General features: G+C 47.5%; 1 protein-coding gene across 3 annotated transcripts in view; it reads left to right on the top strand.

Annotated features, from left to right (window-relative positions):
- The window catches only part of LOC117236910 (LIM domain only protein 3-like), a 68,802-nt gene extending 43,237 nt beyond the window's left edge, over nt 1-25,565 (top strand). For 2 of the 3 annotated variants that reach the window (XM_033500322.1, XM_033500321.1), the window contains exons 2-6: nt 1,788-1,879; nt 14,661-14,772; nt 15,045-15,308; nt 22,578-22,818; nt 23,501-25,565. In XM_033500322.1, coding sequence (XP_033356213.1) covers nt 14,684-14,772; nt 15,045-15,308; nt 22,578-22,818; nt 23,501-23,656 — 750 coding nt within the window. In that variant the 5' untranslated portion in view covers nt 1,788-1,879; nt 14,661-14,683 and the 3' untranslated portion in view covers nt 23,657-25,565. Of the gene's footprint in view, nt 1-1,538; nt 1,880-14,660; nt 14,773-15,044; nt 15,309-22,577; nt 22,819-23,500 lie in introns of those variants that run through there. The other variant, XM_033500323.1, reaches the window with a different exon arrangement.
- Nucleotides 25,566-27,468: the final 1,903 nt, after the last annotated feature.

Here is a 27,468-nt window from a genome sequence, read left to right as displayed (position 1 = left end):
TCGACGACGGAACGGAGAAAAGTATAACGTCGAATCGAACAAGTTTCAGAGAAATGTCATTTCGCGGGAGTACGTAATCCACTCTTCTCCCTGATTTAATCAGAGACCAGTCATAAATCAGCTGGTAATTAAAAGAGACCATCGTCGATAGCGGTAGTAAACATGGCCTAATCCATTTCGCAGGGTAGCTCATAGGTGTGGATAGTATGGGAGTGGAAAAAAGGTCGTAGCCTTTCTAATTTAATCTGGCGAATGATTCCGTGATTCTCGGAGCCGGTGGCAACCCTTTCATTACTTACGTCCCCACCCTAACTCACGAGGTACCCTCGCGCGCCACGGCAGCTCCCGAGCCTCTGTTCCTCGCTTTGCCCCGCGGACACCCCCAAGAACCGGCGCAGAACACTAAATCAGCGACCAGTGTAATTTTTGTAATGGGAGGTGTGGCCTCGTAGGGGTGGTAGACGCGTCTCCCACCGGGCGAACCGGACATATAGTAGGGATGCCATCCCTGCGTTCGCCTCGCGTCGAGGAATGGTAGGGTTTCGTAGGGGTGATTTTAGGGGTGGAATTCTACGATGCGAGCACGCCGCTTCGGTGGTTAATCCTTCGTTGCTATTTCTCGACTCCGGTTCCGATCCACCACACAATCTTCCCTCTCTCTCTCTCTCGCTCTCTCTCTCTCTCGCTCTCTCTCTCTCTCTCTTTCTTTCGCTTCACCATCACTCTCTTTCTGCACCCCTGTTATCGTTCTCTTTTTCTTTAGCCTGTATGCTTAGTTCTGTATGCGCACACTTCCATCAGCGATACAAAGCGATTCCTTCGTTGGTTTATCCTCGAAAGAACGGTAATTAGAGACTTCTGTTCCTACGAGCGATACCCGCGTGGTTATTAAATCGCGCATCATTGAAATGTTTCCACCAAGGTTTCTCTTTTGCAGGTCCAACGACCCGCATCTATCGACTTCGTTATTCCGGCCTTTAATTAGCGTACATCAAATATGCAAGTCAAATGTCGAATCGTCGATCGACCTTTTAAAAAAAGACCTCCGTTATGATCCGCTTATTTTTCTTCTCTTTTCCAATCAAATCCGCGCACTCGACTCGTGGCAACATATTCCGAACCGATATGACTCTGGCGCTTTGATCGTCGTCTTAATCGGCTTGAAATGCGGACCCTGCTCCTCGTTGCTGAGAATTTCGCTCGAGTAGCAGTTAAACTGCGCGGCAGCGTAAATGGTTCGATGATAGGCGGCCGCGGAGTGGGGCAGCGAGTGCGGGTTGCGTTTGATGGCGGGTGCAAATACGGGTTTCGGCTCGCGCGAGTTCCTCGGGTTTGGATACGGGTGCGATGACGGTCGAGTCCGACTGATGCGGAGTGGGGAGATAGTCAGTGGCGGGGAAGCTGGCAACAGCGGCGTAGGGGTGGAAATTTAATACACGGGTGGGGGTAGAAGCACGAGAGTGGGGCGGCTGGAGGGGCGAGCGGAGGTAGAAGTGGGGATTTATCACTTTCGGTGGCGTGCCGCGGTCGCACGCGGTGCTCGGTAGTTTACAACTGACCGCCGAGCGGGCGGTTTCGTGACTCTTGTCGTCCGCTTCTAGATCCTGCGTTTATCGTGTTTAAAGGACGCGGGATGTCTCGTTCCGCGGTAGAGTAAACAGGATCGCGATCACGATCGAAAACATCTTCGAAGATCCGTATATTCGAGCGAATTCCATACCTTGAAATAAATGTTTCGATGTTTCATGGAGAGGCGAATGATAAATAGTGAACGTTGTTCTGTGCAGCTGGTGTAGTGTCACGTGACGGAGGGAATCTGGAGAACCGTGCTCGGCACAAGGTACTCGTGGAAACTGGCTCGAGATTCGAACTCTGTTAGGTAAGTCTCCGAATATTTTAATAAATTATTGTTATACGTTGTACGATGTTAATTTCTAGTGACACTTGATGCACTAGTATTTCTTCTCTCTCTCTCTCTCTCTCTCTCTCTCGTGGCTTTTTGTTTTTAATGTAATCGCTAATTGGAGTGATAAAAACGAAACGCCAGAGAGGAATTGGAAATGCGGTGTGTAATTCAAATTTCACTAGTTCCACTCGGCCAGTCCAGTCCGGCCGCGATCACACGTTCAATTTAACAGGGGCTTCCGGTGAAAACCGCATTTGCCCTTTCCATAGTGGTGCGATTAACGTGCGCGCGCTCGCGCTTGTTCCCGCTCAATCCGCGTCGTTCGAAAATTGTTATAAAATTCCGCGTAATCCGCTTTGCATGCGAATGGTGGGAAATGAAAAAAACGGTTGAGAGACAAATGAAAGATGAAAATTACACGCTGCCACGATATTGCGCGTTAGACCGGTGAATAGTTGGCTATTATCGCTCCCGATATTTTTTTTGCCCTGATGCGTGTGCTTCACCATGATGTTTAGTCATCGACGCTGTCTTGGTTCAAGAGCACTAGTCCTTGTCGCCGGTAGCATCGAACGTAATGCGTTCGTATGGTTGCCGTTAGCAATACCGATTCCTTAGAAGCGAGCTTAATCTGCATCCCGTCAAATGCTGACACATTGCTACGCTTACTTTCTCAGCGTAAGGTGGCGCTCGATTACAGTTGACTCGCGGCAACGGGAGACTTTTTTCAACCAACGACCGGAATTACCGTGCGAGTCGCGACGTTCCGACGCGTTCATAACACAATACCCCTGTTATTACGAATGGGACACCGGTCGTTCGGTTTAATTGACTTCGACACGTCTCGCAACCGATGTTTATCCTCCTCACACATCTCGGCTGTAGACAAAAAATTTCATTCATGAGAGTACTATTCGCGACTAAAGCTCGATCGTGTACGATTGATCTTGAAATTAGAATCCCGCGATGTAATTACTTTCACAAGTAAAATTAACGCGTTTTCTTTTATCTTATACTTAATATACGCTTACTCAATGATCCATGCTGGAAGTTACGTAATCGAATCTCTTATCTATCTATTTCCACTCTATATCTTCCGTTGGTCTTTGTCCCTCTTCCAGAACGCTCGGCCACGATCCATTGCCACCGGATATCTAAGGGGCTGTCCGCTGGCCGTCCCGACCGGGCAGAGACGCGAGGGTATCCGGTCGTTTGAATTTCAATAATTGGCGCCAGTTTTAGTAGCGGCGGCGGTCTCGTTAGTCGCCCTCCCGAACAGAGTGACTTAATTATTTCGTTTGAAGTCCGCGGTAGACGAACGAGGGAGGAGAAGGGAGGCCAGGGGGCTGTCAGAGGTTGTGAGGCGGAGGCGGAGGTAAAGGAGGCATTTGGGTGATGCACAGTCAGGCTCCAATCGTCTGTGTGTACGTATACGTTCGAAGACGTTGCCCCGGTCCCCACACAACTCACAAATAAATTGAGAAAACTGGAGCGAGGGAGACGGCCGTGCGAGGCAAACGTTTATTTTACACCGACAAATTGGTGCAGCTAATTAGCTCCGGCTAAAAGCAGAAGTATGACCGTGACGCCACGCCTCGTGTCGCGCCGCATCGATGTTGTTGCTGCTGTAGCACCAACAGCAGCCACGGCGCGATTGTATGTAACAACGTTTCATCGTTGCAGCCTAGAGACGCGGCACGATTCACAGCAATTGTCTCTTGCTTCGTGTTTTCGTTCCTTTTGTACACCGCTCGCATTGAATCTGAAGCGTTTCTGTACCGGTGCTTACGCACCGAACCACAATAATGCGGCAATTAACGCTCTTTCGATTCTTTTCATTTTTCCTCTCCTATTCCCGTTCTTTTTCCTTCCCCCCGCTCCCTCCCCCGTTCGTTACGTGTTGAACACGATGGAATGTTGTTTTTGTAAAAGCAACCGAACATCTTCAAGGGCGATCTCCTCCGATCGTTTCGTGACAACGTGATGCGTTTTCGCAGGAGATATTTGTCGGCGATACCAAGGAAATTATAGGGGACCGTCAGTTGCGATATAATTTAATAATGCCGGCCACGCGTAATGTCTTTCGACACGCGTCAGCGATAATTCCGAGGCGAATGTCCAATAAAAAGCCACTTTGCCCGATCGAAATATCAAATGTAATCCTCTTAAGTCGGGTGCACCGGTCGAACGTGTATCTCCGGGACTGACCATCGTACGCTATCCTTTCCTCTTCTATCGTCTCTCGTTTCCTCTCCCTCTCTCTTTATCGTTCAAACGTCGCTGTCTCTCTCTTACTAGTTCCGAGGGAACGTCCGCTCTCACCGTCCTCGTCCCACCCACGCGATTCACCGCGAACTTCTAAGTTAACTTCTAACCCCACACCCTTTTCCCTCGCTCCCCATTCCTATCCAGAGGCGTTGCTTTTACGGCGATTGAAGCTTCCCGTGGGTCCTTGGGCACTCCGCCAGGTGGCAGTGCCGCGTCCTTCTGGGCGTCGGCCCCCGATATTCCATTTACAAGATTTTTTAGACAAGGCTCGAGTATCTCTCCGCAATCCGTATGATTTCTTGCTTCATCGTTTCTCAAGAATCTTCTAGGGAGGCGAACCGCCTCCGCGACCGGTCGAATTTTCCGCCTGCCACCTCACGTTCGCTACGGGTAGAGTGGGGGCGGTCTGTTGCCGCACGCGAACGCGAATATAATTAACTGAAACTTTAATTCGTTCTGTTCTCCAACCGGCCGTTTGAAATCCGATAAAGTAATCGGTGGATTACGCGAATTTCGACAACGTTGATCGATACTCGAGAGATCGTTGCGATGAACGGTGATGATTTCCGGTGGCGATTCGCGTCCTCGAAGTTCGATCGAACGTAAAGCCAGGACGTAACGCGCGATGGATCCGATCCACACGGACAGAACGGTAACAAAACGGAGGTAGAATGGGATACAACGGTGCGGAATAGAAGGAAGAGAGCGGTCGGTGGCAACGCGCAATATCGCTGTGTTCCCCTGATCATTAAAGAACCATTTGCAGTTGCACCGATGCCGACCGACGTTGAATAATTAACCGGCCACCGACTAAAATCGATTCATTAATTAATAAAGCGGCTACGCTCGCTTCTACTAATAACGCCAGTCCACAATTGAATAGAGATCGCGTTCATTAACTGTCCGTGTACTATTAGCAGCGGTTGCGGTACATTACGAACGAATCGAATCAACTAACCAGAATGATCGAGTTTACCAGGCCGATAAACAATTTTTCTGCTTCTGCCTTGGTTTTCTCTCAGGGTTTACCATCCGATCGTACGCGATCGTCATCGCGCGACGCGTATAAAATCTACGTCTCTGTAACGCTTGACGTCGTTCCGATTCGCGGCATAGACGAGCATCTGTATCCTAAACCGCAAACAACGACGGTTTGTTTCGTGTCAACGGGTTAAAAAGATTTTGTTCCCATTGTTAAACGTTTCTCTCCCGCATCGCCTCGACACGGCTGTTCGCTATCGGTCGTCGCGCGGCTCTACCGTCTGTCTTCGTGCCGCGAATTTTCTTCCCCCTTCCCCGATTCTTTCCTCGACTGATCTCGAACACAAACGAACAAGGAAGAAAGTTCCATCCTCTTGCTCGACGCTCTGGTACTTGCTCTATCTATCTCTGTGTTTGTCCGTCCTTGTTTCTTTCTATCCACCCTCACTCTCGATTCTTCGTACTCTCTCTCTCTCGCTTTCTGGTAGTCGTTGGTCGGGCGGTGCCGTCTATTGGCCAGGATATCTTTCGATTATCAAGACTATCCGTAGCTACCGCCTTAGCCGAACGGGCGCCGTTGTCTTCTCGGCTCTTTCAATTAATGTTTTGATTGATTTCGGACCCTTGCCCGGAGGCCGACCCTCCCCTTCCGCCTGGCTCGCGTTCGATCCTCTTCAGCGCACGATTCTTGCCTCGCCGCTGCTTCCTGCGCTCGCGTCATCGATCTTCATATTTACCTTTTAAGCTTCTATTGTCTCGCTTATACAGTTCCGCGTTATTTGTCCAGGATTATTCTTGCGGCGGATAGTAAAGTCTTTTATCGAGGATGGAGCGCGGAATATGGAATACAAGTCGAACGGTTTGCTCCTTTTGTACACGAGAAATCGGTTCGATGGCTTACTTGAAATTCTCTTCGTGTTTCGTCAACCCGTGGACACGAATCGTTCTTTCTTAATCCGTTGTTTTGTTACGTCGAATCAATCACGTGACGTGGATTTTGCTCCTGATCCAACGAAAATGAGTGTTATTCCTTACGTCTTATCTCGAGTCTGACTTCGATTCTTCTGCAGAGATTATCAAATTGATCTGTCGCTTTAAAATTCAGATATCCCAAGAACGTCTCATTCTTCGGTTATCTTAAAAAACGCATCTATGTATAATTTCTGTCTCACGTTCACCGGGTCCCATATCAAGGTAAAGGAACGTCGGGACACCGAGATCGAAGAGTATTATACAGTGGTAGACAAAACAAAGTTTAAAATTCCCACTTGCGTGTACGAGCGTTGATAACATCTGTATTAGACATATTTTATCAAATCGTAACAACAATTTCTAGGATACCTATTATATCTATTCATCGATTTTGTATAATATTATAATTTCGATTTCCAAAATGATTGTTTCTCCATATCGCTTATCTTTAAACGTTCTCTCATCCGCCGTTTAATAAGATTAAACTTATCCAACTTCTACAATCATCTTACACATTTGCATACGAGAGATGGGTGCCCTATGTCGCGTGATAGATTTCCAAAAGATCGAACAAAAGTTGGCTCGTGAGTTATTTAGATCAAAGAGCGAGCGATTTAAAGCGGTTCGGGAGGAAGGGATGGGATAACCGTTAGCCGCAGCTTTCTGCCCGGATTAACCGAAACTTCCGTTTCCGATTCTCGTGTACGTGCCGCATCCACGCGGAGAATGGACCCCCTGGTGCGGGTGTTTGGCAACGGGTATTCGAGAAGACGGCGACGTTGCAGACAGCGTCGGCACCGTCGACGCCACACTAGGCACTCAGCAAAGGAACCAACGAGAGATCCAGCCTCTACTCGTTCGAGACGGTCCCTCGAATCGGTGTTATACCGGTGGCTGTTTTATTGCGAGATTTGCGGCGTGGCCTCTCCGTGTAACAAGACTTACTGAGATCTTAATAGAATCTGAGACCACCCACTCTCAGCGAGTCCTGTAGCACCAAGTAACGCCGTCTTCGGCTACACAGTGCCGTAACCTTTCTTCTCTCTTTCTATCCACAGAGTTTCCTTTTTCCGCCAGAAAGAGTCGTCGCTTCTATCTCTCTTTGGTTGCTCGGCCTTTCTTTGGCTGGAAGAGGATGGACGGAGAAGGGAGTTGACCCCGGCGCTGCATCCCTCTATCAGGAAAAGGGGTGCTTATTCTAAGCGTATATAAGAAGGGTAGGAGAATGCCCGGGGTGGGCTGTAGAGTGATTTATGAATATTGCCTACCGAGAAAAGTGTATCGCGTTCGCCGCGTCGATTTTACCTCGACTCCGGAGCACTTCGAAACGCGTACGCGAACTTTCTTCCGTAACATTCTCGTCGTTCCGATTAGCGGGGGCTGACGAAATAGAAAAGGGGCGGATTTCGAGTGGTAGCTGTTTCGATCGGCACCGACCCATCGGATTCTCTTGTCGTCCCGGTGATTTCGATCGTTCGCTCGCTATCCCGGAATCTTTTCGGCGATCGTCTAATTCGATCTCAACGGTTTCATCCTTCCGTCGTTTGTACCGGATCGAAATTCGAGAGAAATTTCGCGTTTCGAATAAATCACTGGTAATTGTTTAACGAAAAGATAAACATCGTGGCTGTCAACGGGAGGAATTTGAACGGTGATATTGGCTCGACGATCGCAGAGATTACGCAGACGCGATCGCTGTAAACCTTGGCGGGTGGCGTTGCGCTATTCTTCACCGTACGACGTAATTAATTTTGCGTTTTATCGCGGCATCGACTATTAATTACTGGCGGGAACGTGAGTGCGCGCGCGACCGTGCCCCATCGCGCTAAATGAATGTTCCTTCGGTCGACAATAGAGAAACCTTATTAATAAATATGTGCGGGTATCTTGGCCGCGTGGCGCGATAATGGCGATCGCGAAATTCGAAACACGCGTCTCTGTATCGTCTGGTCGGCTATTCCACCCACGCGAACGGAATATTTGGAACGGTTATTTTGTAGCGCAAATATAAACGTAGCAAAAATAAACATTGTACTGGTATGTAATCCACCCGGAGGGTTATCGTGCTCACATCTAATAATAATAATAATAATAACAATAATAACAGTACACACCTGTTCGAAAACGATCATTGTAATTGTTCGAGAGTATGAGGTGCGGTATTTCGGCATTTTTATTCTTTTCGTGGCAATGAGAATTTTTCGTACAAGATTCTCTCGAGCTTAAAAAGATCGTTCCGGGTTGCGGGCTAAATATCTACGTAGAATAAAGAATGGTTAGCGCCCAGGGCCATCGATGATCGGTTGGCAGAAGCAATTTTATATTTTATTCCTCGATTTAAATTTATCATTTCGGATCTGGCAGGGACAAAAATAAGTTTAAATTGAATTCCATTTTCCCCCCCTATCCACGACGACAACCGCGTGCATACGCCTACCATCTCTATCCCTATATTCTTCGTATACCATCGAACAATTCTGTTTCGCTTTTCCAGCCAACCTCAAGCCTGTCGTTTCTTCGACACGTCGTCGCGAGGGCTAGCGGTGGTATTGCGCGAACCTTGTTTCTTCGAGGACGGTTTAATGGGAGCCGCGTCAGACGGGAAACGTTTCGTATTGATGCGCGTTGTACATTTTCAGCGAGCAAACGGGAAACGTGGGAAATAAACTCGGTGGGAGAAGTAACGTTCGAGGAATTCAAAGTCGACGCACGGATTATGCTATTATCCCGGTCTCGTCTCGTCCTTTTACACGACTCTTTCCCTTCTCTTTCGTCTGATTCCAGTTTTATCGTCGTTTGGGATTTTTGTTTAATACAATAGAGACTGATCGAATAGCGAAACGTTGAGGATGAAACAGGAGACGAAATTCCGTGGTTAAGACCGCGGCAATAATCGTTAGCGTAGTTACCAGCTAATTAGCGCGAAGCTTCGAAAATATCTGGACGCGGTGATACGACATAAAGCGAGGAAAAACGGAGCGAGTAGGAATCTCGTGGCGGAGTGTAAACGAGAGAAAGACAGAGAACAGCTAGAAGAATATTTTATAACGAGCTCTCGCTACGAAGACAGCACCAGCGGTACGGTTGCCAGCGCGTATAACGGTAAGATCGGGAGTAGATCTGTCTCCCCAGGAAGCTTGTTAGGCGTCGGCGAGCTCCGCTATCTTCTAATTGGCGATATAATGATTCTGAAGGATGGAATAGCATGGTCCTGAAGGGGCCGAGGAGCACCCTATTCCGTACCATCCCTTGTTAGGGGTGAAATTAAAATTTGGCTCTACCTACCTTCCTGCCTCTCCTCCCTTGCATCGTCAAACCTCCATCTTCCTCAGCCACTGTTCCATCAGGCACGTTCTCTCTCTTCCACTCGATTCACCTCTCGCAGCTTCGTCCTCTACTTCCTCCCTCTGTCTCCTTCTTAACTTCATCCTTTGGCTACCTGCTCTCTTCTCCCTGGTGGATTCGTTATGCGACCGCTGTGAAATGTATATGTCTTCTGATATAGCTGGAGGATTCGACCGCGAGGACGAGGCGGGGTCGTCGTTATCGTGTCGTTCGAATTTCGAGGGCCTTTCTTAGAAAGCTCGGCTGGTCGAGCACCGAACGCGATTGCGTTTGTTATCCTACTTCTCTCCTCGTTCCCTTTTCGTTCGCCACGTCCGCGTTATTTCCGCCGCACTCTCTCTCTCTCTCTCTCTTTTCCTCCTAGCCCTCGGGGAAACGTCGTTAAAAGATCAAGGACCGATTCGTGGCGGTCGGATCACGCGGCAAACGATCTTGTCTTCGCGCGAATTTCCCGGAAAAACGGAGCCGAGTGGAATTTCGAGATGGCGCGTCCATAATTGCGATGATTAAACGCGTCATCCCGGCACGCTGGTTAATTGGACGAGTCAGTTGGAAAGTGGCGTATCAACCGGCGATTTCGTTTTATATCACCGGAAACTATGACTCGTGAAATCAACGCCGGGCCCTGTAGTTAAGCGCCAATGCTTAATTAAACGTTAATCTCGCGCACGATGGCAAACGAAAGTAGCGGTGTGTCGGGGCGGTGGTACTGGTTGGGACTAGTAAAGGGGAACGTAAGGGGAAGAGGGTGGTGTAGCCGGGGCGAAATTAAGGCTCGCCGGTTGATTCGAATTCTCCTTGAGAAATTTCCTTTCCCTGAGAACGCCCTTCGTGCGCTCTCTAGTAGTTACTAAACTGGTCGTCTCAATTAGCGAAACTTGCAGCTACGTTACCGACTTCCAATTAGTCATAGGTTGCAAACTGTATCGCGCTTACTGGAGCGAGACTAATAACTCCTAGACCATGAAATATATGCATAGATACACGATGCAAATTAGTGGTACACGGCCGGGCGGACGTTTATGAAATACTTATCTTAAGAAAAATTTCGGCTCCCTCTGTGTAATCCCATCTACCTGCCAGTCAAATATGTACGTTAGGTTTCTCAATTAAATATCTTTTCTCACCTCGTCCTCCTTATCGCGCTTCTTCACCGTGTTTCCTCCCTTTCACAGATTCAAGAAATGCGCGATACAGATTTTTTCCCGCGTGAAAGTTCAACGTTCCAAGACCAGACGAAACAACAAACGCGTGCGTCTCGGGATCTGGCACGTTTGCGTGTTGGAACGAATAGGTATAAGTATATGCTCGCTTCTGTGTGTGTGCGCGCGTGTGTGCGCGCGTGTGTGCGTGTGTGTATGCTCGACACATAGACACACGTATTCACCGTCGATCCTCGGCGAATTTACGAAGGCCCTTGTCGCGCGGCTGATAGTTACAGGCCTGGTCTCAATTAGTAGAACTTACGTCGCTAGGGTCCAATTAGACGTAGGCTAGAAGCTACACCCTGTTTGCTCAAGTTTGCCGTACCTATGCACCACCGTCCGTCGGATGGGGTTGCTGCCCGTCCTGTACCTACCAAGCCTGTTGAAGGTGTCTTTTTCCTACGCTAATGACTAATTAGCAGCCTCTCCACTTCACAGTATAATGACACGGGATACAGCCTTGAGCCGTCGGCTGGGATCATTATTAAACCCCGAAATTGCAGTCGTGCCTGCCGCCTCGTGTTATGCACCGCCTCGTGCCCTGTACTTTGCCCTATCCTGCGTTCTACTCCCAACCCTGTTCAACGTGGTTTCGTATACCCTCGCCACGACGTCGCGACGCACCGTACTCGCTCGTTTCACTACCCACGGCTCGATCCACGGCTCGAAGGACACGCGGCAAGATGCGGAACGTGACTCGACGAGGATGAGGGTGCGTTCTGATTTCGCCTACCTCTTATACGCACAACCTTTACTTCCTATCTTTTTTCACATTGGTCTGCTTCTATATCTTTTCTCTTTCTTTTCCATTCCTTTTAATTATATCATATTCTCTTATACGTCCTCCCGATTATATTTTGCAATCTCTTTCGAAAGATTCGATAGAACGTACAAGTTGTATATTTACATTTGATCGACTGGTTTCGCGGAACCGGATAAGAGATACGCGTGAAATTACTCGTTTAATTAATTCAATGTTAAACGCAATTAAACAGGTTTCCTCGGCGCGCGCGCGCTATTCTCAATTACGCATCAGTATTTCAGGACACATAATACGAAACGAGAGAGAGAGAGAGAGTGAGAGAGATACCGTCAGATGATCCTGTGATCCTGCAACAAAATCACTGGATTTTACTTCGGTTTTTAAATTAATTTCATAGATGAAACGTACATTTCAAGCCACGCTATAGTCCATTTCCAACCCTTGGCATATTATACGACGCCCATTCTCTCGCTTATTATACAACGGACAAATTCGTTTCGTTCTATGGAATAATACTTTCCCACCCTACCCGCGCGGCCCCGTGCTACAAAACCGTTCCTTCCTTCTTCCTTCAACCGTTTCTTTTACATTTATTTATTTCCTAAACGTCCGTCCCCGCTGGCTACTTTATATTTGACATTTTTATTAAACCAGACGGTAGCCCCGTGTGTCCGTAGCGACAGCGCGTATCTCAGGGATGGCAATGGCAGTGGGGACGCACGAGGCACAGCCCCGCCGTGTTATCCCATATTGCTGTTAGGGCAGTTTCGTAATCTCGCGAGGGTGCCTCCTTATATATCGAGCGAATAAAAAGTTGTATCCGTCGCGCCGATTCGTCGATCGTCGCGTCCGGTTTTCCACCCCTTGTCGCGCGGCTCGCTCCATTTCTCCGGCCACGAAAGACAGTCAGTGCGGAAACGATGGGATATTGTATCGCATCCAGAATCACCGGTACCTCCATACACGTCCCCTCCATAAATCAACTTTTCACTTTACGATTCCGTTACGTCCGAAGGCGGCAGTACCCTTTGCGTCGTTTCTTGCGCGAGAACGATTTTACGCGGTCGATCAACGGCGGTACGCATCCCACAGAGAGAGTTTTCTCACTTTCTGCCGGACTGTGAGATCTCGTATATATCAGAATCGTCGAGTATCGTCCGGACGGCACGGTCAGTCGGTTGCCGATACACTCATTGTGCATTGTGGCGAAATAATGGGACGGTAAATTGACAGAACTAGTTTCATTTTATCTAGCGTATCATCGAACCCGGGGTTTCGATAACGGATACTGCGTGTCGGTATTAAATACTGCGCATGCCTGACAAATAACTGTGCATCCGTGAGAAGTTCGATCGGCACGCGCAACTTAGGGAGATTTCCGTATCGATACACCGACAGTGTTATACTATGTACCACGCGCACATATGTAAACGCAACATACTATGTTGCGTTTTACTCCGGTTACGATTCTTCCGGGTGATCGCGGGCTGTCGCGAAATTTTCTTTCCTCTTTGCCGCTGGAATTTCGTTCATATCTCTTTCCCTTCTATTCCGTGTTCGCGACACGGATTTTCACGTCCGCGCGTTCGATATCGTCGAGAGACGATATCGTGTCCGATAGGGAGAAAAAAAAAGAAGCGTAAGGAGTCGTTGGAAGGGGTCAGAGAGAGAGAGAGAGAGAGAGAGAGAGAGAGAGAAAGAGAGAGAGAGAGAAATCCGTAGAAAAAATGGAGCGCACAGATCGTTTGACGAATCACGAGGTGCCTCTTGGATACCAACGTAGTCGGGGCACGCTAAGAGGGGGCCAAGGGGATACGCGGTAGAGGGATGATGTTTTTTTCCTCCGCGGCGCCTCTTTAATTTGCCCTCCAATTAACGGACGGGGTCCTATTTGAAAAATACCTGCCACGAGGGCTGGCAATTATACTCCTTCCTTTTTTTTTTTTTTTTTGCGCCACGAGCGCGTTATTAGCGCTATCCGTCGTTCCTCTTGCTCCTCCTTCTCCCTCATCTCCCATGCTCCTTTCTTCCACCATCCTCCCACTTTGTCGTCATCCCTCCAACTTCATTCCTCCTCTTCCTCGTATCGTCGAGTCGAGCTGTTCCTCTTCGTTCCCACCATCCGCTCGTCCCTATCCCACCCGCACTCTCTGTCACCCTCGCTTTTTACATGCGTGTGGCCGCGTTCGCGTATCCGCATCTGCGTCTGCTTGTATGGGTGGTTATATATGGGTGTATTGCAAAATGTGCGAGTGCTGGTGGTCCAAAGGGGGAGGACACGCGGGCGCTCGTATGCGGGAGAGAGGAGTGGCGACGCGGCGAAGAGAAAGGGAGAGGAACAGGGACAAACTGTTGGAAGAGGGAAACGAGAGACAGAGAGGTACAGGGAAGAGGGTATAGAGAAGGTAGGAGAAGGAGAAAGATAGGGAGGGTGGGGAGGGATGGGGCCGGGGTGCTGGCGAGTTAGAGGAGTGGCGTTTATAACTCGTGCCCGGGTCTCCAAGCTTTGAGAAGGCCAATTAGCAGCATAAAGCTACAGCTCGGCCCCGGGGCCGAGGATGTTTGTATGTAATAATGGATTGTTACTCAAAGTATCCGGCTAATTAATTAAGCCCCCGCGCCTCGCCGTGCAGCCACTCACCATTTTAGCCGGCCGCCCTCCTTCCCTCGGATCGCCTTTAGAACGCGTTCGTTCCTGCGAATGTGGTTGTCCGTGTTTCTCTCTCGTAGCCGCGCTTTTCACCCTCGTCGGGCCACGTCAGTTCGAACTACGAACGATTCCTCGCGATCGATGCTCCCGCCAGTGGATCTGCGAAACGCGGCCAACGGATTTCAATCTCGATCCTTCGGTTCGACGTCGATTTCTTATCGATCGAAATTTAGATCCTTGGCAAATCTTCTGACGTAATGTTTGATATTATTCTATGCAATTATTTTCGATTGAAGCAAGACATTTACGAGGTTCGTGGGAATAGCGGAATCGATCTATCGAAAAACGCAAGTACGGGAGATTTAGCGCGCGTCGTCGGACGACCGGTCCAATTAGCGTGGATCGTTATTGCATGTTGTCGGCCACTTAGCAGACGCTTATTATCGCGACGTACGTGTACATTACGCGGTGGCTGTCTGCGGGCTCATTGTTAGGAACGCACAATGGCAGAGAGACACGATTTACGATGTCGCGGATTTAACGAGTCGACGTTCTTGTTCCGTGTTGCAGACGGCGTTCTAGCCGAAATCACGATGACGATGGACGTGAGCAAGTCGGAGCCGAGTAAAAATGGCGCGACGCAGCACGAGTGCGCTGGATGTGGGAAAGCGATCACGGAAAGGTAAGACGATCGCGGTCTTCAATTACTACTTTTATTTCTTTCATGAAACGAAACGGAATGAGGTAGAAACAAAGAACAAATTGAACGTAAAATAGAGAAGGACGCGATTGACGAACCGTGACGAATTACTTAAAAATATAAGACGGACGATTTAGAGAAACTTTCTAATCGGTCAAAGGATAAGCTTCTTCCGAGAACCGCGGTCAAAGATCAGTTTCGAGCACGACGAGTTTACTGGTCGGTAAGAAGGAAAACTATGGTCGGTTCTTCAGGTATCTCCTCAAGGCCATGGACCTGTTCTGGCACGAGGACTGTCTGAAGTGCGGGTGCTGCGACTGTAGGTTAGGAGAGGTCGGTTCTAGTCTGTTCACCAGGGCCAACCTTATCCTCTGTAAGAGGGACTACCTCAGGCTGTTCGGGAATCCGGGACACTGCGCGGCCTGCAACAAACAGATACCGCCGTTCGAGATGGTTATGAAGGCCAGGTCGAACGTCTATCACTTGGACTGTTTCGCTTGTCAACAGTGTACTCATCGGTAAGTTATTCGACGCAAGAAAATCCTTCGATCGATTCGATTTACACATCGTTTCGCTGTAAACGTCAATTTTTCCGTCGTTTTTCTTCTCATCCTACGATCTCCGTTTACGTTTCTCTGCATCGAGCCGTACGACGATGCAAACGACGAGGGAGAGGGAACTGTACGCATGCAAAAGTAACAAAGACGAACAGAGTTGGGGATGAAGAAAAATAGTACGACGGTGAAGGGGTATAGAGAAATACAGGGGACGAAAAGAAAGAAGCGAGAGTACGGTTTGCGAGAGACACAGTCCGCTCGGGAGTTGCTTTACAGGTCAGCTGGGAAATCACCCTGTGCTCTATCCGTCGCGACCTCTTCCTCCGCTCGCGCTAGCATTCCACGCAGCAGGAGGCTAACTTCTCGTCGCATTATTCCCTGCGACGCTTTCCACCCCCGCCAGGACCCTACCCCTGAGACCAGTTATGTAATTATCCAGATACTGCTGACATTTTTGTATCATATCGCACCGTGTAGCGTAGACAGACAGAAACAATGGCTAAATGCCGAACGAGAGCTCGGCACGTTTCCGGTTCAGCGTCTCGCGATGGACGACGAGAGGAAGGATGCGGTGGCGCGTGCCGAACAACGAAGTGGAAATTCACAGCACGAGTCTTCCTTTCTGAGTTCGATCCCCGAACCACTCGGGAGATTTTATTTCAAACGTAGGTCGAATCGCTTCGTTTATTGTTCGCCTCTCGTCTTTCGCGATTACCCTTTGCTTCGTCCTCTCGATGATCATGTTTTATTAAAGTTCCGCAATTTGGCTCAAAGCGATCTTTCTCTTCCTCTATCCTCCATCCCTTCCCCTCTTCTTTTCCTGTTGATCATCCGGTCTCTGCCATCTGACGCGTAAATTACAACGGACCGTGCGGCGAGTAATTTGCCCGGATGCGAAATTTTATTGCCGTTGGTAACCAGGCTCGAGTAATTTCGCGACGTTACCCCTATCGTTTCTGCCGGTGCTTCGCGATTCCGTATCTTCCACGTTGCTTGCTACTTTGGCGAATACCCGGAACAAAGAGGTAGAACGAAGTAGACGCAGGGAGACAGAGGGGGGACATGTAACTCCGTGTACCGCGATATACAACGGCGACAAGAAATCGCGAGAGATATAGACGAAAGGGGACGGGGCTAGAAAAGAATAAGCTTCCGATAGAAATGGCGGTCAATGTAAAACGGCGAAACTATGGAACCGTGGTGAGACACAATGCCGACTTATTGACGAGATGAAAGGTTTCGAGGGTGGCAAAAGCGGGTGGTTGGCAGCGGTCTCTGGTTGTACGTAAGAGAGCGCGAAAGAGAAAAAGCGACGAGCGAGGTGGACGAGACGACGAGAGGTCGAGAGGAACCTCGTGCACGAGTAGGAGAGGGAGAAGGCGAAACGGAACAGGAGAATGTAGTTTGGAGCCAATAACAGTGGCTCGTCCAGGCGTGCGACAAACGTTGTACAGCTTCTCAAACAATGCGAACAAAAGGGCATCAATTTTACGTTTTTATCGCGTGGCATTGTCTGTCTTCGACAATGGGCCGAGCGGGCAGCGACGGAGCTGCGCGCCGCCATGCCCAAAGCAGTGTCGCGTTCATCGCGGTACAACCGACTTCAACGGAATCGACGAAAACCTGCTTTTGTCTCCGTGATTCACCCCGTGCCGGAGAGTGTTGCACACACGCGACATTCTTGCGGTTCGTTGCAAGCCTTTTCGCTGGATCCCCGGGACCAATAGCCTCCGCGATTGCCCGTTTCGCGGAACCATTCGTTTTGAAACATTGGGCGAACGCGTTTTCACGCTGGATAACCGGCAACCTAATTTCCATTACAGTTTACCATCGTAGCTTCGTTCGGTTCGCATCGGAACGATGGTTATCTATGAGAAATCCGAAACGTTCTTGATACATTGGCAATTTTTTTCTCGGTTTAAAAGCTAAGTTTTATATATAAAAAATCTTGCCGTTGTCCGGTACTTTTTACGTGCGATACGATACTTTGAAAAATAGAACCGTATATATTCAAGAATACGAGACCTACAAACCGTCTTTCGCTTTAACCGAACGAAATTGCCGACGATTAGATTTCATTGGTAATTTAGCGTACCGCCAATCCCGCCAATTATTCCCGTTTGATCGAAGCCCCAAACGTTCCGTGGCCCGGATCGAAACGATTCCGGGCGTTCTCGGTCGGATTTAGATATTTCCCGTGGTGGGGAAGAGAAAGAGAGAGAAAGAGAGAGAGAGAGAGAGAGAGGGAGAGGGTGGATCGTTTCCAATTATTTCGTCGGTAAAAAACGGACGGGTGAACTCGAGGAGGGCAATTATACGCGGGGCGCCGCGACGTGTAACGCGACGACTTAGAGTTTGCAATTAAACAGCAACAATTACACGGGGTAACTTTAGACTGTAATAACACAGAATAAAGGGTTGCCGGTGGCGGTGCCTAGCCTACCACCCTCCTGGTTAGAGGATGATTTACCGATCCAATTAGATATCTCTCTCTCTCTCTCTTGCTCTCACTCTCTCCCTCTCTCTGCTCCACCAATACGCAGAAAATCGCGTCGTGTGTGTGCAGGCAACTTTCTACTTACACACGTTTATTCGTGCGCGCGTGAACGACAGAGAATACGCGTCCCCTCGACGTTTCTTCGATCCTCTTGAGGAGACGTCCGGTCAAATTTAACGATCGCCCAGTTAATGCCCTCGCCGACTACAAATTGCAGTTTGCCGTCGTGGCGTCGCTAATTCGACGTCGGCCGATTCTTCGTGCTCGAGCATCGCGTATCGAACAAGCCGCGTCCGGTTAATCTAGAAAAATTGGAAGTAGGTGTTGCAAAAATGATCTACGTGTTTCGTAACTTTGCTTGTTTGTCATCGGACGAGAACGACGATCATTCCTATAGAAGTACGTATTAAGTAAATACGGGATTGAAAGTTGTAAGGGACAGTCGATTATGACGTGTCATTGACAGTTCTTACGTTGAATCGCAATTAGAAGAGATACGATAAAAGTCGACTTAACGGGTCTCGCACGTTTATAATGCACGGCAACGGATGCGGGAACCTGTTTTAAAGCATATTAGCTATAACTGCTTTGAATACGATTATTACTTAAAATCACCGTCGTATTACGATCGCCATCCTGTGATACGTACTTGCAACCAGTTAGCTTCGCATCGGTGAAAGCTTGATACTTAGTCTTTGGATACTACGTTTGTACCCAGGATCTGTTTAACGTTGAGCCATTCCTCCTTAATGAAAAAAGAAAAGGAGCAAAACATTCGAAAACCTGCACTTACACCATGAGCACGTCATTAATCGTGCACGGCTCGGTTGTTCGAGCTGATACGCTTAATTTGCCTGGCAACGCCTTGCAGCTGGACGAGAGAAAGAGAGGGAGACGGAATCGGGGAGAAAAAGAGCGAGAGAGCTGTTTAATCCTCTTTTCTGCGCCGAGGAAACTCGTCCCGTCGCGGCAAAGGCGCAAATTAAACCGGTAACGTTGCCACCGGGTCCCCGGACGCGATCGCGACGTTGAGACGCGGCGCATATGCAAATTTTATTCAAGAAACCTGTGTCCCTTCAAAGAAAAAGATTCACAGAGACGGGCAACGGTGAATGTTTTATTTCGTTGGCGTTGGTCTGGAGCAGAGACGCTCCGGGAATGTTACAACTGCATCGAACACGTCCCGTAAAGCGGAATCTAATGGGGTCACGCATTGGCACCGGTTACTTTATTTATTTACGCGATACCCGGCTTTCGAGGTTCTGGTCGTCCGTTTTCCACAGTGGTTGGACGTGTCCGATTCTTCTGCAATTCTCGTGCGTCCAGAGCCTTCTGGCTTCAGCGAGCTCCGGTGACCCTCGTTAAACATTCGCCCGTAGCGATCTCCGAGACCAGCTTCCTCTATGGATTGAAATTTTCTATGTGAATCAGACTACGAACCTGGTCTTTCGATACCAACCACTGTACCGATCCTCTCTGCTTCAACTTCGTGGGTGGATTAATATTTCAAGCGCGCTGTTGTTGCGGTACGCCATTGGTGACTCGCAGATACGTGACGGTTCTCTACCAGACTTCGACTAGTCTTTGCCTCGAAAACTATTGGCAATGTAACGCTGAAAATTTTAAATGCTAAATAAAATTGTAAAGTCTTAGGCTATGGTTAAAATATATGCGTGTTCTGACGAGCTGTCGCTCGACAAGACAAACTCGTAGGAGTCTACATAATAGTTACTATATATTTGATTGCTCCGAGCAATGGAACATTTAGAGGATGAAACTCATACGCTCATAAGACTACAGTCGCTGACGAAAGAATTCAGACGCTTGTAGGAACATTTTACAAATATATCAGGTACGTGTGCTACACGAAACATTTCTAAATCTCCTTAGCGCTGTAATCAAATTCGACGTTACATTGATAAAGCTGGAAACAATTCTGAAGATGTACGTGCAATCTACGAGATATTTCGTACGAATATATATTTCACTAAGATCATAAAAATATTTAAACAGTTAGTATTCGCTATATCAATAAGCCTCGTTCAATGGGACTATCTTAGATATTTATTACCATATTTAAAATGGCTAGTTCTTCGTATGGTATATATATGTGTCTATCAATTACTTTTAATAAATATATGTTTCCAGTAAATATTTCGGAAATTTTATGCTCATTTGAAATTTTTTTTCCACTATAATCATGATACTCGTGTTTCACTGTAGCAATAATAAAATTTCAATATCTTTTCTACGACACACACGATGTACATATTGCACATTACATACGATAAGTTCAAAGACTTTTGCGAGTCACTGTATACATATATGTACCTATATCTATTCGTCAGAATTTGATATTTTGCTATTTTTCCATCCTTTGCTATTTTGTATTTTTGTTTCTGTTTCTCTTCTTTCTTCTCTCTTCTCTTTCTCTTCTCGAGCGTCAAGAGGCGAATAAGATCGGTCGTTTATTCTATCGTTAGAACACACTGCGCGCGTAATACGTAACAACGAGAACAGTTAATTAGGAGGGTTAAATTGTTGATGAAACAATGCGCTCAAAATGCTAGATGGAAAACGTTAAAGTGGAAAATCAGCGGGTATCGCGCGCTGGTATCGTGCCACGACAGACAGCTGCACCGGTTGCTAGAATTAGAGGAATGGGATTCACGCGGCATTATTCGCGCGATTATAATAGAGACTCCTGAACGAATGCACTCATGCAACAATATAATTCTGGCGGATCATAGTTATGTGAATATCTAGTTCGATCCAGACTTCACGGAGGAATGACTGAAAGAATGTGACGCGAATCGTTGGTACTTGCATTCCACATTCACGGCATATTATTATAGAAAAAGTACCTACAGGAGAATTTTAATATCGTCAAATAGTATTCAAAAGCTCAGCACTGTGAATAGCACTGTGACCTATAAAAGTAAAATCTCTCGACATTGTGTTCAAGATGGATCGTCTAACGTTTCAGGCCTGTGACAAAATCTTTGGTCCTAATGGCACTTCTGGCAACATCTGAACGTAAGGGTACGTTCATCTCGTAATTTCTCTACAAATTCACTTAACCAACTACCAAATTTAACTGGTCATTTGGGGTACCAATCTCTTGCACATAATAATTTCTTTACGTGTGGTTTCATAGCTGTTGAAAATCAGTCAAGGATTAAAATACGTTCAGCTTCTAAACCCACGTTGTAGAAGTTTCTAATTAAAGAACGACCGGTTAATAACTTAACTAACCGGTCCTAGACGCGACAGTGATTCCACGATGGTAACCAAAGGCGTGTTGGGATTAATCGAAGTATTTAAAACGACGATAAATTTCTACCTTAAAAATTACGATCATTAATGTCATCTTTCCTTAACATATTCAATTGCCTTTCTTTAATCTGCTTAAGAAAGTAAATCACTCATTTCCGAAGTAGTTGAATATTAATCATTTACCCAGATAATGAAATCGAAACATTTACAAAACGCCAAGTTGATCGGTTCTATTAATTTTAATGCACAGAATACACAAAATTCGTTTGATAGTCAAGCCTTAAATATCTTATCAATCAACCCCAAAAAGCAAATAAAAAAAAGCAGAAGGGAGAGAAAGGCAGAAGCAGACAAAGAATGAAATTTGAAAGAGAAGAAATCCGCGAGATGAATTCGTTGAGCGAAACAAAGTAAATAACCGAGGATGGTTAGGTGTCAGGCAATTGACAAGGAAAAGAGAGAACACCTTGAAAGCAGAAGGCCGGTTGCGGCGAGAGATGGTCTCGCATGGTGGAGACCAGAAACCAGCAGGTGACGGCCAGCTGAATAGCGAGTAGAGGAACGACAGTGAGAGGTATAGAGGTGACAGAAGGGCGAGTGAAAGAGAGAAAGAGAGGTGGAGGTGGATCAGAGTACAGCGTCATTTAGCAGACGACGCGTATAATGGGGGAAACGAGCGAAACCCGGTATAAGCTGTGCTCGTTGGGAATGGCCGCGCGCAACGCGATAATTCTATTTGCCGTACGATTATGAGAGTATCTACCTCGAACCAGACTCTGCCGCTCTCGTATTTCGCTCTCGTATTTCCTACCGGGATCAAAGCGGATGTGAGACCGCTCGCGGACAGAAGCCCGATAATAATTATTTGTCCGACGCGTTGCGATACGCTCGTTATCCAACGCTCGTCCCCTGCCACCCTTTGTCATTGTTTCTCCTTTTTCCCTCCCCCCGATTTTTTTTTTTTTTTTTTTTTTTTTTTTGAGTCCCACTTTTTCGGATTTTCCTCCCTTTTTGCCTTTTTTCCTCCATTGTGACGATCAACCGTTTATCGACGAGCTAGCAGCGACGCGATACCTATGCGTAGTGGTTCGCGAATGAAAGAATCGTTACACGCGCTCTTTTTATATCGATGATATTTTTTCCAATTTTTCTCGCCGAATAATCCCTGATTTACCCGTTGTTAATTGGCAAGAAATTAAAAAAAAAAAAAAAAAAATAGAAAAGAAGTAAGAAAGAAAAAGGTATTAATCATATATTAACTATCTCTTCTCGCATAATGTCGCCAAGTGACAACGATCGAACAAAAGTTCGGGCGTTCTCTTTGAAGCTGGCTCGGGGATCTCGCAACGTAACAGATGACGAGAAACGTATCGCGCGGAGATCTCATCGAATCGCGGTTGGAGGCGGTGTACAAGTCGAAGCGGCGCGACACCAGTAGCCTGTGGTTTTGATTGCAGGTTTTGCGTGGGCGATCGATTCTATCTGTGCGAGAACAAAATCCTGTGCGAGTTCGACTATGAGGAGAGGCTCGCGTTCGCCAATATGTCAGTACAAACACCCGCCACGCTGGCGTACATCAAAAGGCAACTGCCTCCAGCGCCGACACCGCCTGGCCAGAACATGCATCCTGGTCACAATCCACTGCAACCTCATCAGGCACTTGGCCAGTCGGTGGGTCAACATAATCACGTGTCGAACGTAAGTTAAGAGAGGACCGTAAACGTTTGAAGCGTTGTGTCACGCACGCATGCTTAAAAGCATCGACGCCTTAGTCGCTGTGTTACCACGGTCGTCGATGACAGGCGGAGCCGGTGGTATTTTAATTGGAAGCGTTACACGCCACGCCGGAAGTTTTCGTCGCGTGATCGGTCTCGTTCGCTGGCCCGAGGGACCAGCGACGTACGACGTATTTCAACTTTGCTTTTCAGTCGGAAAATGAAACGCGAAATTCGAATGCTTTTCGTCGCTTTAACGTTCAGGGGTTGCTTCTTCTTGTAAATTATTTTCTAAATTATTTTATAAATTATCTCGTTTAAATTGCGCTCATTTCGTATATAAATATAACACAATATTAAAAAGAAAGTATAGAGAGAAAAATATAAATCCGTTTCTTGCAGTCTGGAAAGTTGACTAGCGAGACATCGCAGTGGCGATGGACGTCTACTTTGTTCACTGCTTCTCCGATCTGTAATTATTTTGATCAGTAACGAAAGATTTTTAATATTCCTTTCTACAAATCGATCAAGCCTTTCTTTCCGTTAGCCAATTTACCAGCCGCGAACGGTAAATCTGCATGGGTGATCTCTCAAATATTAATGCAAATTCACCAAATATCAATAATCCGATTGGCAAAATAAAAAGAAACGATCTTATGGTGCAGGGACAGATGTCAGGGAGCACGCCGATGGTGAACGGAACGGCCATTGGCGTTGGTGGACCCAGAGCTCCGGGAGACATGAACAACAACGGGCTATCGGGTCCAGCCCTCGGACCGGTGAAGCCACCGCCGATGTCTATGCAGGCTCCGACCAGCTGAAACGAGGTGTCACCCCCCCTGAAGAAGCTCAGATGTCTCAGCGGTTATTGAGGCTATTGACGCTGACCGACGAGATGAACGGGAGGTACGGAGAGGGAGTACGGGCGAGGATTAAAACGTCGTGACGAAAGTGAACGCGAGGAACCAGAGTGATAGACAGACAGGACGCATAACATGTGGATCGGTGAGAGAAAGAAGGCAGGTTGAAACGGGGGGTGGGAAAAGACGAGTCGTTCGCGACGAGAACGGAACGAAGATGGAAAAGAGAAACGAGATGGTCTCCGCGACGGGTCTCGAGAATACCCGCGGAGGATCGGACGTTTTTGGGGGAAATAGTCGTTTAGAGGTTGGGAATAATCACTGTGATCGCGAATTGTATGAATAAATTTATGGAAAGAGATACGATAGGAGCTGAATAGAACGTGGACATCTCGCGAAAGCGAAGAGATACACGTTTAATACACGTCTTGTAATATACGGTACAACATGTAACATGATAAAAATAGGCGATTTATGTAAGATACGTTTCTAGCGAGGTGAAGAGCGATTAGAAGCGTGCGAGTAAGAGTGGAAGGACGACCGAGTGAGAGGGTGAGCGAATGGGGCAGAGTTACTTGTAAATATCTGTATCTGTCGACTCTGCGACACCGAAAGACTATCAGTATACGCAGACCAATCGAACGAATTTCCATAGTACTCGCGATTCGTCGACATTCGACGTTTGACGGCCGATCGAGAAGACGAATGTCGGATAGGCGAAGGAAGAGAATCGTCGTAAGTTTGTTCGTAAGTTACTGTTTGCTGTTTTTCAATTTTATCGTCGGCTCGAGACGGAGGTCTGTGATTCGCCTGGACAGAGGCGAACGAACGTTCGATTAAATACCAAAGGTAAAATCGAGAGATGTTGTTCTGTTCGAGGGGAATCTCGGCGGCGCGAATGTGACGAATCTCGAGACGTTCCCAAAATGTCGGTATACGAGGCGCAAGCAAAGGCGTACACGATGGCTAATACCAAAGATTAACGATGTAAGTTTCGATGCCCCTCGGGAGAGCAAGTCGACGTCTCGGATTTCGAATATTCCTTTCTCGGTGATAATGGCGGTGACGGTTTACTCGAGCAGCCCGTGGTTACTTGCCGAGTTTCGCGGAGAATGCATCTTTAACGCGGTCTGCGATCGGAAACTTGCGAAACGAGGGGCTTAGTCGCGGCTTTACGCTTTAACGCCAAAAGACGAGCGAAAACGGTCCAGACGAAAGGGGAAGGAACAACGAGGAAAAGAAAGGAAAAGAACGGGAATAAGATCAAACGGCGGCATCGATACCAAAAGACGATTGAGAAAATCCGATAAACGTTGCGTGCGCTGATAAACGATCCGTTTTGAATCACCGACGAAGCAAACCACATTTAAAGGCGCCAGAATCGCGATCGTGGTACTCGTAGAGAATTTGCCTGACCGTACGCTTATACGACGACAAAATTCATCACCCTCTCCTCCTTAATCTCGACGGAGTTGTTGACGTTGTCGTTCGATCAGACTGTCTTCACGAGCCACGTGGGACGACTCGAATGTCGCGCTGATTCTACAGGATACTGCATTTCCAAACCACCGAATCGATTAAGTACAAAAGATGTTACGCGAAGAGGATGTCCTACGAAGCGGGCGTGAGGTAGCAACCTGTGACGAAGATAAAGAGGGAGAGAAAGAACGAAACCTACACGAGTGATTCGCGCTCCGAGTACGCGCGAAAGAGCCGAACACACTTTCCTCTCGTTTTTTTTTTTTATCCATCTGTATATAAATATCATTTATTAGCGCACTACTAATATATTTACCGCCTCTATAGAGGCTCCTATTACTACCGAGAAAATATAACATTCTTATAAATACAAGCAAATCGTGAGTTTCAAGCGTGTGTTCATTTCGTTTCCAGGATCGGCCGGTACCTACAACGCCGAGTACCATACGCCGTCGTCTTTTTACTCCTCTATTTATGGCTGTTTCCGCGACGTTTGCTCCCCTCCTTCTTTCCTTCTCTCTTGTTCCTCTTCGACGAGAAAGCGAAATCGCGGCACGCCGTAGAAGAGATCCACTGATTTGTGCGGGCCGTATTGCCCGCGTGATACAGGGAAATGGTTAGAAACGGAGACGGGACAGGCAGAGGGTGGGGGGTGGAGCGAGGGAAAGGGGTGAGGGTGAAACAGGCAAGGGGAGGCAACGCGATTTCCCTAATGCCTTCCAGCCCACGGAGTTGAATGTTATTATGCACGGTGAAGACTTTATAATAGGACGTTGAAACTCTTTAAAACTCGCGGAGAGCGGATCCTCTACCTCCCCCTCTCCTTTCGCATCGTTGCGCTACCCCTCGAAAGGGCTCGTCACTTCTCCGACACTCGAACAATTTTCCTCGTTGCACTAAAAAATTGAGAGGTTCGTTCCGAGTATACCCCGTTGTTTGTCGCTTTAAAGTTTATTAAGACATTTTCCCCCTTGGATTTTTTCCTATCGGACGGATATAACGTAGGTTGCTTACGTACAAAATTGCTTCGTCAAAGATTCATTCGACGAATTTAAAGCGAATAGCGATACGCTAAATTCATATATGAGTCAACTTTGTCCTTGTTCACGTGTCCACTGACTCATTCCAAAGTCAGAGATCATATACGGAAAATTTGATACTGAAAACACAAATACTTCTTTTTCACGTATGTGTTATTTTATTATGCATATATGTAGAAAATATTTTTCTTTGCAAATATTATTTTTAATACGTTTTAGTTAACGAGACGCGTATACCAATCGTCTTCTTAGACGTACAAGGACGGATAACGTTTTCGTTACAGATCGCGTACGCGTTAACGACGAACGAGTATGAAGTTTTTCATAGAATAACGGAACTTTTCATCCTTTAAAATATCGATATGAAAAAAATTCATATCGGCAAACTTCGATACGAGCCCAGTGAGACAGATTTCGCCTGGATATCTCGCGTCAAGGTCTCGTAACAACGCGTCAGTCCGCATAAATTAAATCGATCAGCTTATAAGCCAGAAGGTAACACGAGTCTCGATCGCTGACGCTTTTCGACCAGCCTCACCCCCTTTGTCTCTGGTCGCATTAATCACGCCGAAGTCGCGCGGTTATAGGGGATGGTAACCGGTGTGGTAGGAGAAAGAAAAACAGAACCCCTTAAAATAATCTGGCCTGAAATGAAATCAGCCAAGGCAATTTCCAGCCCCTGTAGCCAACGGTGATGTTAACAGCGCCGGCGGTTTTATCCATCCACTCTCTGTGCCATCCCTGATTCGAGCGCGGTGCAACCGACAAATGACGACGCGGCAACCCCCTCGCGGCGGCCCACGGAATTAAAGATCCCGAGATAAGGGTGTCATCCTTCGCTATGCATTATGTGTTCGGCAAAAAGCTCAGGGCCCCCCTCGGGCTATCCTGACGCTCTGCGTCTCGTTCTCGCTCAGCTTCGCGCTTCTTCTCACCCCCACCGCCCCTTTTCTCTACCTCCTCTCAATTTCCTCTCTGTACGTCCTCTTCCTTTCTCTTACCGCTTCGTACACCAACTTTCCTCCTCGTCTTCTCTTCGTTGACTCTGTTGCGCCCGAAGAAGGTTCCAATTAATCTCCCTCGTACTTTTTCCACTCCCCGCCCCATAGCGGCGTAGGATGCCACACTATGAAAATATTAACGGCGTTTTCGCCGTGTGTCGGATCGCTTTATTCCACGATACCAGCTCGACGACTCGTTGGTAAGAACGTTGGACGATATTGGACAGATGCGTACTGGTAAGTCATAATAAGA

Source organism: Bombus vosnesenskii, unplaced genomic scaffold, assembly GCF_011952255.1.
Source record: "Bombus vosnesenskii isolate JDL3184/JDL3185 unplaced genomic scaffold, Bvos_JDL3184-5_v1.1 scf7180000013352, whole genome shotgun sequence".
Taxonomy (NCBI): domain Eukaryota; kingdom Metazoa; phylum Arthropoda; class Insecta; order Hymenoptera; family Apidae; genus Bombus; species Bombus vosnesenskii.
Note: the sequence above shows the minus strand (reverse complement) of the source record. Positions and strands in the feature narration are given on the sequence as shown.